This window comes from Xenopus laevis, chromosome 4L (genome assembly GCF_017654675.1).
Source record: "Xenopus laevis strain J_2021 chromosome 4L, Xenopus_laevis_v10.1, whole genome shotgun sequence".
NCBI classification, from domain to species: domain Eukaryota; kingdom Metazoa; phylum Chordata; class Amphibia; order Anura; family Pipidae; genus Xenopus; species Xenopus laevis.
Window position 1 is genome coordinate 122738168 of NC_054377.1, and position 16392 is coordinate 122754559.

The 16392-nt window shown below is 38.3% G+C and overlaps 1 protein-coding gene across 1 annotated transcript in view; it reads left to right on the top strand.

Annotated features, from left to right (window-relative positions):
• iars1.L (isoleucyl-tRNA synthetase 1 L homeolog) overlaps nt 1-16392 on the top strand; it is a 51407-nt gene that overhangs the window by 6255 nt on the left and 28760 nt on the right. The window contains exons 3-11 of the mRNA XM_018258935.2: nt 2737-2893; nt 5463-5582; nt 5906-5988; nt 8852-8969; nt 10158-10305; nt 10436-10523; nt 12112-12172; nt 12948-13043; nt 14968-15090. Coding sequence (XP_018114424.1) covers nt 2737-2893; nt 5463-5582; nt 5906-5988; nt 8852-8969; nt 10158-10305; nt 10436-10523; nt 12112-12172; nt 12948-13043; nt 14968-15090 — 994 coding nt within the window. The remainder of the gene's footprint in view (nt 1-2736; nt 2894-5462; nt 5583-5905; nt 5989-8851; nt 8970-10157; nt 10306-10435; nt 10524-12111; nt 12173-12947; nt 13044-14967; nt 15091-16392) is intronic.

Consider the following 16392-nt stretch of genomic DNA (forward strand, 5'->3'; position numbering starts at 1 on the left):
AGAGTGTAAACAGCTTAGAATATACGGCTGACGAAAGTAAAATTGAGATATCGTAGGAGCAGTTTTCTGAACCTGCCTCCTTATGTAGTGAGACCAGGCAGAAAATCAGAGATTTAAAAGGGCTTCCAACTTTTACATCCTTATTAGTGTCTGTTGGAATTCATTTCAGCAGAGACTAAATACAGCTTGCATCTTGAATGTGAGCAGTCTAAGGTACATTACATCCTCTATTACTAATGTGTAGTAAGAAAATAAAGTTATCAAAAAGGATAAAATGCTGGGAATAAATACTCCAAACACACACACAAATGTAATATGGATGCTGAAAAATATGAATATACCAAACCAAAAGTTTCCTTGAAGAATTGATAAAAAAATACTCGTTATGAAACCTCTTGCATGCTGTAGACCTCATGTACAATGACTATAACTAGTATAGGTCAATCTAAAAAATAACCCACACAGTGGTTAAAGCTCAATGACCCACACAGTGGGCAAAGCTAAAAAAAAAACCATAGTAACATAGGTACATAGTAACATAGTAAGTAAAGTTGAAAAAAGACACACGTCCATCAAGTTCAACCTTTTATTTATTTTTTTTGTTTTTATTTTTAATCTGCCTACTAGTTGATCCAGAGGAAGGCAAAAAAAACCCATCTGAAGCCTCAGATGGGTCAGCCAATTTGCCTCAGAGGGGGAAAAAAATTCCTTCCTGACTCCAAAATGGCAATTGACTAGTCCCTGGATCAACTTGTACTATGAGCTATCTTCCATAACCCTGTAATCCCCCACTTGCTAAAAAGCCATCCAACCCCTTCTTAAAGCTATCTTATGTATCAGCCTTCTAGACTGATTCAGGGAGAGAATTCCACATCTTCACAGCTCTCACTGTAAAAAACCCCTTCTGAATATTTAGGCGGAACCTCTTTTCTTCTAATCGGAACTGGTGACCTCGTGTCAGCTGGAAAGACCTACTGGTAAATAAAGCATTAGAGAGATTATTATATGATCCCCTTATATATTATACATAGTTATGTATGACAGACCCTTTATAGCTTTATAAGCAGAATAAAGACTGCCAATTCATTATTTTTCATGTATAGCATGAAATTGTATTTACCTATGCTTCAAAAACTTTTCCATAAACCTCTGGGCAGACTGTGTTGCTGTGGAATATTTGATTATAAATGGGTGACTAGGAAGGGACTGTGTCTTAGCAGGTATAGTAAGGAGTGACCATGCCTATAGTAAAAGTTTGATAACTCGTATAACAGGTATAGTAAGGAGTGACCATGCCTATAGTAGCAGTGGGGATAATAGTCTCTGGGAAGGGAGTGTGACTGTGGGATAGCAGGTATAGTAGGGAGAGATGGTGCCTATAGTAACAGTGGGATAATAGTCTCTGGGAAGGGACTGTGGGATAGCAGGTATAGAAGGGAGAGATGGTGCCTATAGTAACAGTGGGATAATAGTCTCCGGGAAGGGAGTTTGACTGTGGGATAGCAGGTATAGTAGGGAGAGATGGTGCCTATAGTAACAGTGGGATAATAGTCTCTGGGAAGGGACTGTGGGATAGCAGGTATAGTAGGGAGAGATGGTGCCTATAGTAACAGTGGGATAATAGTCTCTGGGAAGGGAGTTTGACTGTGGGATAGCAGGTATAGTAGGGAGAGATGGTGCCTATAGTAACAGTGGGATAATAGTCTCTGGGAAGGGAGTTTGACTGTGGGATAGCAGGTATAGTAGGGAGAGATGGTGCCTATAGTAACAGTGGGATAATAGTCTCTGGGAAGGGAATGTGGCTGTGGGATAGCAGGTATAGTAGGGAGAGTTGGTGCCTTTAGTAACAGTGGGATACAGGGAATGTGGCTGTGGGATAGCAGGTATAGTAGGGAGAGTTGGTGCCTATATTAGCAATGGGATAATAGTCTCTGGGAAGGGGATGTGACTGTGGGATAGCAGGTATAGTAGGGAGAGATGGTGCCTATAAAACCCGGGATAATGGTCTTTGGGAAGAGACTGGGATAGCCGTTGAAGTAGAGTGAGATGGTGGGAGTAGCACAATGTTGTATTGAAGTGCTGGGCTCCTAAGTATATAATAACCTCTATAAACTTCACAAGATTTAGGCTAGAATTACTAAAGAATAGGGCATTTGTAAGCCCTCAAGTGCAGTGAGAAATGTTCCAACTTCCAGCATCTTTGTGGCCACAAAGGGGCAATAGAATTGTTGCAGCAGCTACCATAATTGTGTCAGATTCAGCAAAATTACCGTAAATGTTCATGTATTTTGTCATGACACAATTGTGCGGAGGTCTGGCTGGTGTCATTGAATGTGCTTCACCGATCGATGCTGGGTGTGAATGGAACCATTGGAGCTACTGCCTGGTCTGGAGGTGGCAGTCGCTCTAGGGTTCCCCTGCGTTAAAGTTGCACAGCAGCATACAATTCAGAACAGAAGGCAGGAAAGACTGAGTGGCATCAAGTGCAACTATACGGAAGTGCAAGGACCTATTTTGACACAAGTACAGTTTAATTATGGTGATTTTAACCACAACTGTCTGTGGGGGAAATTTTGGAGCTCTGTTTAATTTTCGGCTTCTTTACTAGCTTATGGCAAAGATCTGTTCTTCTGAAGATCGCCAACTACCTCCCTAACTACTTTACTGCTGATTCACTAGAACTGCTCTGGGCTGCTGTCACTTACCTGTCATCCCTGCTGTCCTTCTCTCCCACAGATACACTTTTTATGACGGACCTCCTTTTGCAACGGGTCTCCCTCACTATGGACACATCTTGGCTGGCACTATTAAGGACATTGTTACCAGATTTGCTCACCAAAGTGGCTTTCATGTAGAGAGAAGATTTGGCTGGGATTGTCATGGATTGCCAGTGGTATGCTTACTCACTGTGTGGTTTCATCATTTGATCTGTTTGATGTTTGTGTAAGGGGAAATCCTTGATGCAAGAGTAGGGGGGTTGAGAGCATTTAAAGGAGAAGGAAAGGTTAAAACTAAGCCAGACTTATCAGAAAGGTCCATCTAAACATACCAGTAAATGCTCAAGTAGTACTGCTCTGTCAAAAGAAACAGAATTTCTTTCCTTCTATTGTGTACACATGGGCTTCTGTATCATACTTCCTGCCTTCACCTTAAACCTTGCCCCAGGCGTGAGCATGCACAGTTGCTCCCCCCCCCCCATTCTCTGTTGGAATCAGAATCCAGAGCTATAAGGGAGAGACTCAGGCAGGAAGTGGTGTCACACCAAGCTAATACTGCAGCTGCTATCCTAAACAAACGGAGAGCTTATATTGGCAATAAAATGCCTCCGTAGCTTTCCTTCTCTTTAAGGCAACTGAACAGAAAAAAAGATTGGCACATGGCTTCCTCCTTTACTGCCAGACATATTTTATTAACCGACTGCAAGGAAGATCACACAATCTTCCAGGTTGTATGTAGTGAGACAAGGCATTTAGTGCTCAAGGGGGGACTAGGAAGGCTCTAGGCAAGGTGGAGTGTTGGTAGAACAGGACAAACTGGAGCAGGATTTAAGAGTAGAAGGAAAGGCAGCACAAGACATAGATCTGTTTGGATGGCCCTAAATAGCCAATGAAGCTGCTAGGTTTCTATACACATGTTGGGGAAGGCAGGTGATAAGCCAGTTCACCATCTTGGCTACTTAAAGGAAAACTATACCCCTCACACACGTAGGTCTCTATAAAAATATATTGCATAAAACAGCTCATGTAAAAGCCTGCTTCATGTAAATAAACCATTTTCATAATAATATACTTTTTTTTAGTAGTATGTACCATTGTATGATCAGAAATCGAAAACTGCCATTTAAAAAAATAAGGGCTGCCCCTGGGATCCTAGGATCCACGGTGCACACCAACAAACCATACATGTTAGGTCACATGAGCCAATTAACAGACAGAGTTCTGTATTTGCTTCCACACTTCTCCCTGTTACAGTTACAGTTGTAGTATTTCTGGTCAGGTGATCTCTGAGGCAGCACACAGACCATCAGAAAATGGTGGCTCAAGACAAGAGATGTAAAAGGGCAACATTTACTTAAATATATATTCCAGTTTGATAAGATGTTTTAATATGCCACTTAATATAAATTGATATAAACTGTTACTTAAATATTTATTTTGGTGGTATAGTTTTCCTTTAAAAGGAAAGACATTAAAGAGACTGGATGTCCTAGGTTCAAATCGTTGCAGAGCCTGACAGCTGTAGAAGCTTTTTCTGTCCAGATAGGGCATTACAATATGTTTGGTTTTGTCTGTTACATTTTGTCTTTTTTTTTCTTCTTTTAATGAAAAAGGCATATAATAAATGACCACGGATTACTTGTGGCATCTCATTTTAAAGAAAGCCATACACTGCTACAACTCCTACATTTCTATCTTTGTGACTTTGTATTTTTTTGCTGACGGGGTGAAACCATGCTCTGACTCTGGTTTAATTCTGCGGTGTCTAAGATGTGCAAAGCGTGATCCAGATCTAGTAGCCCATAGCAAGCGCTTGTTTGCTTTCAAATTCCAAACCAGTTGACGTACTACATGCTGAATTTGTATATACGTCTATGGGTGACTTAAATATGATCTTTCACTTAAAGGGATACTGTCATGGGGAAATATTTTTTTTTTTCAAAATGAATCAGTTAATAGTGCTGCTCCAGCAGAATTCTGCAGTGAAATCCATTTCTCAAAATAGCAAACAGATTTTTTTATATTCAATTTTGAAATCTGACATGGGGCTAGACATATTGTCAATTTCCCAGCTGCCCCAAGTCATGTGACTTGTGCTCTGATAAACTTCAATCACTCTTTACTGCTGTACTGCAAGTTGGAGTGATATCACCCCCTCCCTTTTCCCCCTCCCCCAGCAGCCAAACAAAAGAACAATGGGAAGGTAACCAGTAAGCAGCTCCCTAACACAAGATAACAACTGCCTGGTAGATCTAAGAATAGCACTCAATAGTAAAAACCCATGTCCCACTGAGACACATTCAGTTACATTGAGAAGGGAAAAACAGCAGCCTGCCAGAAAGCATTTCTCTCCTAAAGTGCAGGCACAAGTCACATTCTTGAAGTCAATTCAGGTCCTCTCCTATTCATATTCCAGTTTTGTATTTAAAATGGTCCATGGTTGCTAGGCTAATTTGTACCCTAGCAACTCAATTGCAGAAATTGCAAACTGGAGAGCTGCTGAATAAAAGGCTAAATAACTCATAAACCACAAATAATAAAAAATTAAAACCAATTGCAAATTGTCTCAGAATATCACTTTCTACATCATACTAAAAGTTAATTTGATGGTGACCGACCCCTTTAACAATAGTGACTGACTGCTTTACTATTAATTTCATTGCCGGATCAAGAGGTTCTTTTGCCCTAAGCATGACTTTGATTTGAGTCTCTGTGTGATTTGTTGTTTTCTTTCTGCCCCTTTAGGAGTATGAAATCGACAAGACATTGGGAATAAAAGGACCAGAAGATGTGGCCAAAATGGGAATTACTGAATATAATAAGCAGTGTCGTGGGATTGTAATGAGATATTCTCAGGAATGGGAGGTATAGAGAGTTGTTCTGTGGCCTTGTCAGAACCTTAGAGTGGTCCACACAACCACATTTTGCATTTATGTATAAAGTGTCTGTTAATGTAGTGCCTGGCAGGATATTTATTGAAATAGGAATTGGGAAATATCAGAACTTGTGACAGATATGTAAACTTTTCCCTAATTAATTTTGTGGGCAGTTCTAATGCACTCTCTATACCTGAATTATTCTTTGCCAATGAATTTTGTTAGCATGAAACCCAAATTTAAAATGGGCATAAAATTGGCAAAGGCGGAGCTGGATTTCCATGGATTTACTCATTCCTTATTTTTTCCTAGATCAGTGTGACAAGGCTGGGCCGCTGGATTGACTTCAAGAATGACTACAAGACACTCTACCCGTGGTTCATGGAGACGGTTTGGTAGGTTGGGCGCATGTGAATTAAATTTGCAAATATTTCCATAACAGGGCGGGGCTCATCAATGCAAACATACTGTAGCTATCTCGTATATTAGAAGCCTTTCCTGACCTGGCCATTTATTGTGTGTCCTACTATGATCTGTCAGTAAAGCTGACCATAGACTTGCAGATTTATCCTTATGTCGGACATTCTGTCTCATCTCTCTACAACCACTTTGCCTTTTTTTATGTGTAGATGAAGTAATTGCTAAAATAAAACAAGGATACTAGCAATTCTCGGCTACCTGAGCTCACACTCCATTTATATTTGAGAATTTAAACCTGAGCACAGTGTCACTCACAGTGCACGCCCACTCACATGCACTCTGCAGGAATATGAAGAAAAAAGGCCTCTGGCCAGAATAACATGTGCCAGTATGAATGAAGCCTGCTTAGGAAATCGCTGTAGGCATGCAATAAAAACAGATATGGTTAGGGTTGCCACCTTTTCTGGAGAAAAATACCGGTCTTCCTATATATTTATCTTTTTTCCCTATTAATAACAGTGGGCTCAACCATCATTTTTACCGGCCAGGTGACAACCCTAGATATGGTAAGTCAATTTAGGGGATAAAGGTATATGGCACTGGCCTAGTCACACGCCAGTAGTGAATCCAAATTGAAAAGAATGCCAATAGCTGTGTCGGTCCCGAACGTTTGATCATTTGAAAAGTGTTGTATAGCACCATTGAAAAAAATTTAAGATCACCCCGCTTGCAGCAACCACAGGTATTGGCATTCTTTTCAATTTGAACCCTAGATATGGTAGCAGCTGGTAGATTTATGCACCAGTCCAGTTTACTTTGTTAGCTTCAGCCAGAGTCTGTCCTACAGATAAACCCAAGCAGAGACCCTATTATAAGCCTATTGACAGAAGATGGGTCTCTATTTTCATGAGGTCAAGCATGTAGACTTTAAATGCATTGAATGACAAAATAATTCACAAAGAACATAGCCATTGCAACCATTTGTATATTTATGGAATGGTGTCTGTTGTACAGGCTTGCACTTGTGTCTGGCAGTGTCTTGCTGGCTGTTGGATTTCCTTCCCTGCTATGTGGCTGGCAGGCCTTCCCAAAGGGTTTCACCCACTTCCCGATTTCCTTTGTGTGAAAGAAAAATGTTTGTCTCACCAAAGTAGTTACTTGCTTTGTCTTGGTCAATATCGCCACCTGCTGGCCATTTACAGATAATACAACACTAGGATAATCCATTTAGAATATTAGTAGTGCACATTATACTATGGTTGCCGCCATTTTAAGATGCACAACCTATCTGAAGTTTTGCATGAAACTTAAATCTAAATATACAGAAAAGTCAAGGTCCCTGGATTGGCCTTGTATCCTGTATATGGCACTAGAAAGTATTGCTTTAATCTTGATCTCTTGGAACAGTGTCTGAATCTCAGCTCCTTAACTCCTCTTCACCTTCTTCATCAAAATCTTTGTTTTTGTATTCTGTGTCTAGATATATCTATACTATAATTATCGCAGCCACTCTTCCGTCATCATAATCTGCGTCAAAAAGAAACTATAACATTTTGACACTTACAGAGCCTGTAAAAAAAAATTGCTATATATATATATATATATATATATATATATATATATATATATATATATATATATATATATATATATATATATATATATATATATATATATATATATATATATATATATATATATATACACACTCACACAGTGGTGTGAAAAACTATTTGCCTCCCTCTGTAGCAAGAGACGATCCACATCCCCACCTCTTGGCGTTGTTGGAATATAGTCAATGGGCATGCACTTAAAGGATGCAATCGGATGTTTGGCCTGCAGCCAGTGCTGTGCCACCGGTTGCTTCGATATATCCTGTTTTCTACTATCCTGTTTGGGCTTTGGTTCCAGAGCTGCCCTAATTGATGATCGATGCATACTGATGCGTTCCTTTAATTGTCTGCAAGTTTTTCCGCAATACAGTAACCCACACAGGCATTTGATAATGTATACTACGTTTTTGGATGTACATGTTAATCTATGCTTTACTTTGTACGCTTTGCCCGTGTAAGGATAAAAAATTGGCTGCCCGTTATGAGTGTACTGCACATTGTACAATTGCCACATCTAAAAACTCCAGTTTTGATCGTCATAGTTCTAGAAGCACTGGTATATTTATTAACAGGATCTGCTTGTGTGAATAGTTCTTTCAAATTCCTGTTACGCTTGTAACCAAAGGTAAAGCCGTCACTTACCAATTTGCTCAATTCTGGGTCTGTTTCAACAATCGATCAATTCTGCAAAACAGATTGCTTAATTAATGGTATGTGTGGACCATATGTAGTCATATAGAATAACTTATCACTCTCATTCTTTCTGGAATCTTTTTGTTGTCCTTTGTTCTGTAACACTGAGAGCCTGTCTAAAGATAATGCCTACATCTGTACTTCATTAATTAAAGATAAAGGATACCCTCTTTCCAGGAAGTCCCTCGCCATATTTGCAATTGCTTTTTTTCTCTCAATCACCTCGCTGGTGATTCGTACAGCTCGCAGCATCTGCGACTTTGGGAGAGATCGCAACAGATGGCCAGGATGACTACTCTGGAAATGTAGTATTGTATTTTTGTCTGTCGGTTTTTAAAAATCTTAGTATGCAATTGACCATTTTGTTTATAGGTTGTAACATCCAGAAAATTATTATTATATATATATATATACTAAACAAGGTATCCCCAGCAATATATAACCCCCTGAAAAAAGAGAGAGAGAAGATGAAGCAGCACTCGTTTGTTGCAAAAGAATATTGATTTATTTAGTTCTTTGTTTTGAACTTTAGGTGGGTGTTTAAACAGCTCTATGACAAAGGACTGGTGTATCGAGGTGTTAAGGTCATGCCATTCTCTACTGCTTGCAACACTCCTCTCTCCAACTTTGAGTCCCACCAGAACTACAAGGTAACAGGATTTAATCTTAAAGGTGAACTAAACCCTAAAAAACAATATGGATAAATAAAATGCCTATTTTATATACTCCATACTGCACCAGCCTAAATCTCTACAAAAGCAATCATTTAGACCTTTAAAATTTTACACTGGGAGTCACATCTTGGATTTTAAGTGTTAGTGACACTGCACATGCTCGGTGTGGCTGGGCAGCTGTTAAGAAGCTAAGCATAGCAAATCATCAAGCAGAAAATGAGGTTCACATGTTATGGAAGCTGATGCTACAGGGTTGCTTAGATTCTCATGCAGATTGTACTGGTTTATGAGCTGCCCTGTAATATGAATCTAAATTCATTACTAATTGGCCATGTATTTTACATTGGGAGTCCGTTCCTAACCTCAGGTAAAAGACAGCAGCACTGAGCATGCTCTGTGAATTGGCAGAAGAGAATATGGGAGCTACTTAAAGGAAAACTATACCCCCCAAACAATGTAGGTCTCTATAAAAAGATATTGCATAAAACAGCTCATGTGTAAAACCCTGCTTCATGTAAATGAACCATTATCATAATAATATACTTTTCTAGTAGTATGTGCCATTGGGTAATCATAAATAGAAAATTGCCATTTTAAAAAATAAGGGCCGCCCCCTGAGATCGTACGATTCACTGTGCACACATACAAACCACATGTAAGGTCACATGAGCCAATTAACAGACAGAGTTCTGCCTTTTGCTTCCTCACTTCTTCCTGTTACAGTTAGTGTTGTAGTATTTCTGGTCAGGTGATCTCTGAGGCAGCACAGATAGAGTCACGAAATGGTGGTTCAAGGCAAGAGATGTAAAAGGGCAATATTTACTTAAATATATATTCCAGTTTGGTAAGATTCTTTAATATGTCATTCAATTTGATATAAACTATCTGTTGCTTAAGTATTCATTTTGGGGGTATAGTTTTCCTTTAAGGCATTTTTTTGGGGCAAAGATCATCACTGAAAAGCTTTGGTGGTTTATTTAGGCTGGTACAGAACCCCAATACCTAAGGTGTAGAATCTTCAGCTTATTTCTTTATTGAGCTTTACGTTTCCTTTTACTCAATTACGTTAAGACTTCGGCAAATCAAAGGATATCAGAACAATAAACATCAGAAAACATCTTCCAATCTCCTAAATTCCATCTTTCCCATTGTCCTCTATTTAAGGATGTCCAGGATCCCTCTGTCATTGTCACCTTCCCATTGCTTGATGATCCAGGTATCTCTCTAGTAGCATGGACAACAACTCCCTGGACCCTGCCCAGCAACTTGGCCCTGTGTGTTAATCCAGATCTGATTTATGTCAAGTTGAAAGGTGAGTTTTACTTTGAGGATTGGCACGTACTTCTAGGCCTAATTTTGGCTCTTTATTTTGAAGGCTAAAGTAATTCTGTTCTAAGTTGTCTTTGGATACCTTACAGTATCTGTGTTTGTTTGTCTACTAGATATGTCGAATGGAAATGTGTATATACTTATGGAAGCCAGGCTGTCTGCTCTGTACAAAGCTGAAACTGAATATGACATTTTGGAAAGGTAAATATATAAATAATACACAAAAGCTCTGAATATCTTGTAAATTATATCCTTATAAATGGGGTGAGTTCTGATGTCGTTTCTGTCACATGACTGACCGAAATTTGTGTATAATAATAAATAAAGTACCCCCAGTTGCAAAATATGAGGCTATTCGAAGTTACCTCGGAGTTAAATGTTAAAAACCAGTATCAAAACCTGACACACGTCTAAAAGCAGAGGTGCAGTCCGAAATTCAGATGAATCCATGGGGAACAATGGGATCACAGGGCTTATGATAAAAACCAAAAATGTTTGTTTGTGGGGTCTAACATATCGACTAACTAACACGATAGCCTTTGTCAAAATAAAGAAACAAAACTAACTTGTGAGTAATAAACCCACTATGGTAGGAAAGGTGCTAATTATGGTGTAATTACACATCACAATCGTGAGACTGTGGGCAAGTATAATTTGCATATCACCAGCACAATGGCAGTTTCGCATAAATATTCAGATATAAATTGCATGGCTTCTTCCTTCGAATACCTTGGCTTCTTGCAGAGCCAGTTTTCTTTTTCCCCTACCAAAAAAGTAAAGCCCAGCAGGTTTTAGATGCAGAGCTTTTTAATTTTTTTGGAAAAACCAGCTCAGGGAAAAAAAACTGAAGGAAGAAACCACACACAAGGTTAAGAACTCTCGCGTGTTTTTTTTTTTTACCTGAATGCTCGACCACCAAGGCTCAAATGTTCTGAATTCTGGCATTTAATTTAAAGAGCTACTCAGCATATCAAAACTCAATTATTTTAAAGGTCTCAGTACCTTCATACAGTAGCTCAAATTAAATTAAATTTAGCATCACCCACACTATGTACGCTTATACACTTATAAACTGGGAGTGCCCTTATATATTACAAATAAATATAAATTATGTATCTATCCAGGGGGAAGAAAGGGATCTGCACTCACAGGGCTTATGATGACAACCAAAAGTATTTATTTGTGGAGACTTCACATTTTGGCCAACAGAATAGCATTTGTCAAAGTGAAGAAACACAGTTATAACACAGTAAACACAGAAACACAAGTGTTAAAATCTATTCTATAAATTCTACATTGATTCAGCCCCAGTAGTGATGGCAGAAAACTCATAGTGCAACATATAGTGAATAAAGTACCCCCTCTTGTAAAATATAAGGATATTATAAGTTACCGAGGAGTTTCATGAGCATTTACAAAAACGAGGCCGAAGGTCATGGAACTCCGAGGAAACTTCTAATATCCTCATATTTTGCAACTGGGGGTACTTTATTTATTATAATACACAAGTTTCAGTGAGTCATGTGACAGAAATGACATCAGAACTCACCGTTTATAACTGATGATATCAGTACTCACCGTTTATAATGATATAATTTACAAGATATTCATGGCTTTTGTGTATTATATAATTATAAACTCCCCTCCTTTGACTAATCTGCCCAACGCTCATTTCGCCAATAGCTTTTTCCAAAGAGTGCCCAGAGAAGTTTCCTTACCATATATATTTGTACATGTGTCTGTGTTTTATTCATTTACTTACTTTGAATGTTGTTTATGCTCTGAACAGATTTCCTGGTAATAAACTCAAAGGAAAAAAATACACACCACTGTTTCGTTACTTTGAGAAGGTAAATCTCTTGTTATACATTTGTTATGTTTGTGTTTTTTTCCCTGCATATTATAATTATAGGTAATGTGTATCTTCAATGGCTTTTTCCCTAAATCATGTATAAAGCATGACTAAGCATGCCGAGGAGAGTTAATGCAGTTGTTCACCTTTGTGTAAACTTTTTGTATGATGCAGAGAGTGACATTCTGAGACCATTTGCAACTGGTTTTCAATTTTTATTTGTGACTTTTTAGGTATTTAGCTTTTTATTCAGCAGCTCTCCAGTTTGCAGTTTCAGCAGTCTAGTTGCTAGGGCAAACAATTAAAGGACTATAAAAAATTAATTATTTAGACCAATTGAAAAGTTGCTTAGAAATGGCCATTTTATAACCTACTTAAAGTGAACAACCCTCTTAACTTGAAAGCATGCAATGCCTTTTGTATTTGTTAAAATAAATGCTACTAGGCAGAAGCAAAGCTTGACAATGTGCTATGGCAGCAGTAGGAAGTTGGTGCTGCTGCTATGGTTGTGCTTTGTGGATTCTCAAGTCTTCTTAAGACAAGTCAAGTGATATAGCTGCACCCTTTCCTATCAAAAATATAGTGGCCCCTCATACTTTTCCACAAATTCATTCATTGGGGAAATACATGGAAGGTTAACTCTTACTATTAAATAGTACATATGTATATACTGGCAGCCACAATGGGATTATTTAAATGTTTTTTTTACATGTGTTACTTCTTCATTGCTGTTACTTCATATTTTTGTTGACTCAACTCCTATGTGTTTCCAGGCAGCAGCAAGCGAAGCATTTACAGTTGTGACTGACAACTATGTTAAGTCTGAGGAAGGCACAGGGGTGGTACACCAGGCACCGTACTTTGGAGCCGTAAGTAACATTTTTTTCCCCCTATTCAAATTGACTTCATACCACTGGTATCCACTAGGTGGCAGTAGAATGTCAGGTGGTTGGTGGAGACTACAATGCCCATAATTTATCTTTAAAGGGATACTGTCATGGGAAATTTAAATTTTTTTTTCCAAAATGAATCAGTTAATAGTGCTGCTCCAGCAGAATTCTGCACTGAAATCCATTTCTCAAAAGAGCAAACAGATTTTTTTATATTCAATTTTGAAATCTGACATGGGGCTAGACATTTTATCAATTTCCCAGCTGCCCCTGGTCATGTCAATGTTCTAAATGTTAGTTACTCACTGACTAGGATACGTATAAGCAGGAGTCTCTAAATCATTGGCACCTTGCAGGTTTCTACATTTCTCTATAGCTGCAAGAAAAAATGCTCTTATCAGTTGTCTGGAGCTACGTTTACAAAGTAGCACATACTCTTATCAATTGCTTAAACTTACGTTACAAAATGTATCACTATAAGAAGCAGTTCAATCCCCAATTTTCATTCATTCCCTCGGGGGATAATGTGTCAAGTTTCCAAATCCAGAAGCACTCTCTTTGTAGTCATTTTTTTATCTATATTAGTATAACTTGCTTTGACCTCTTCCAGCACTTGCCAGTGTAATTGAGATACATTGTGTTTACATTCTGCCCAATGCTGGCTTACTGATGTAATTTAAATTAGAGTGTGCATTCCGGATGGAACTACGGTGCTCATTCAACCTTAATCTTATCATCCTGTTGGTTTTGTCAAGAGAATCAGTACTGGCTAATAAGAAAAAGGACACACTGACGGAAAGAATCCCTTTTGTTACCACTTTTGGCTATCGGCTATTTTCATTGTTTGATTCTGTTAATGCCTTTAAGAATGGCTTGGATGATTTCTTGGACAGACATAATATCAAAGGCTATTGTGATACTAAACTCTATAGTTAGTGTAGATATGTGAAAGTAGGGAGGGGTGTGTGTATGGATGCTGGGTTTTAATTTGAGGGGTTGAACTAGATCAGTGGTCCCCAACCAGTATTTCGTATGGAAATAAGTACACCCCTTGGATGTTGCTCCCAGTGGCGTCAAAGCAGGTGCTTATTTTTGAATTCCAGGCTCAGAAGCAAGTTTTAATTGCCAGTCCACATAGGGGCTACCACGTAGCCAATCACAGCCCTTATTTGGCACCCCAAGGGACTTTTTCATGCTTGTGTTGCTCCCCAACTCTTTTTACATTTGAATGTGGCTCATGGGTAAAAAAGGTTGGGGACCCCTGAACTAGATGGACTTTGTCTTTCAACCCGATGTAACTAAGTAACATTAAATATAATATGTAGCCCTTTTCAGTAGTCTGGGACCGTTCATGAGACCTCTGAAATCCTTCATGTTGTCTGTTCATTTTCATGCTGTTTTAGCAGTTTTACCCTGCTATATAGCATTAATTAGTATAAGAAACACCACCTGCTATTCCTTTTATTGTGGTAAACAGGCTAAGACAGCCAGTATGGCTTAAAGGGGTGGTTCACCTTTAAGGTAACTCTTATTATGTTATAGAACAGCCAATTCTAAGCAAGTTTTCAAATGGGCACGCTGACCCCATCTAAAAACCAAATGTTCTGTAAGGCTACAAATGTATTGTTACTGTTACTTTATATTACTGATCCTTCTATTCAGGCCTCTCCTATTAATATTTCAGTCTCTTATTCAAATCAGTGCATGGTTGCTAGGGTAATTTGGACCCTAGTTACCAGATTGGTTAAGATGGAAGTTGATGAGATGCTGAATAAAATGCTAAATAACTTTAAAAAAACTTCAATAATAAAAAATGAAAACAAATTGCAAATTGTCTTTTTACATCATATTAAACGTTATCTCAGAGATGAACAACCCCTTTAAATAATCATTTCTCTCTTAGGATGATTACCGGGTCTGTATGGACTTCAATATCATTCAGAGGGATTCAGTTCCTGTGTGCCCAGTTGATGCATCTGGCTGTTTCACCAACGAAGTGACTGACTTTGCAGGACAGTATGTCAAGGTCACAAAATTAATCTGCACCTATACATGCGCATGTATTTCTCACTCTCTTCTCCCCACCTTTTTTTCCCAATCTCTCTCTCTCTGTAAAATCCTAACCATCTGTATCAGGATGATGGTGCTCTAAAATAGGATATTGCTTGAGTAGAGGAAACTGCCAACCTTTAATTGTCTGATCTTTAATATTCTAGTCCTGTGGATGCAATGATGTAAGAGAACACTTGTAACACACACAATTCTGGCTTGAGAAAATTAAAATGTTAGATAAAAAAGATAATCTGTTTCTATAGTTTATCTAGTTTATTTATAGTATAATATAGTCTTTATAGTACAGATATGGGACCTATTATCTAGAATGTAAGGCAGGTTCAGTGCGCTGATTTAAGAAAAGCCGTATTTGTCTGTTCCTAACGAGAAAAGCGTTTTTCTCCTTATGAACGAACAAAAACGGCTTTTCTTAAATCAGCGCACTGAACCTGCCTTACAGCTACAATACACAACGACAAGTGGGACCACTTTTTTATCGGTGCTGCTTCAATTTGACTTAGCGCGGAGTTTACTTATCCTACAGACTAACTCTACTATTATGTAGAATGCTTGGGACATGGGTTGTTCCGGATAACGGATCTTTCCGTATTCATACCTTAAGTCTACAAGGAAATCATGTAAGAAACCTAATAGGCTGGTTTTAATAAGGATTAATGATATCTTAGTTTGGATCAAGTACAAGCTACTGTTTTACTATCACAGAGAAAAAGGTAAATTTAAAAAATTTGGATTATTTGTATAAAATGCAGTCTATGGGAGACGGGCTTTCCGTAATTTGGAGCTTTCTAGATAATGGGTTTCCAGATAACGGATCCCATATCTGTATATTTATTGTAAGTGTGCTGTTTAATCGACAGAAACACAAACCTAATCACTGTTTTTATAATGAAATTGGTGAAGGTATTTCAACATTCTCTGGCAAAAGAAACCTAGAGGAAATGCTACTTCCTAATAAAAATTTTTTTGCTTTAATATAGGTAAATTATCAAAGAGCAGATTTTGAGCAGGAGGCCATAACCTTAATTATCACATTTATTAAGTTTGAATAACGGCTGAGCTATTTCTAGAGTTGCAGATGATGGAACATATGCCTTGGAATCTTACAAACAGGGGTAAAAGCTTAGGTTGTGCCATTTAATAGATTGTTCCGCATTTGTACTCTTATCATTTATTTGCTCTAGTATATGAAGAGAATGATAATAGTAGGCAATTACGCTCTTAGAATTCTGATTCAATTCTGTGTGAACAAAAGAAT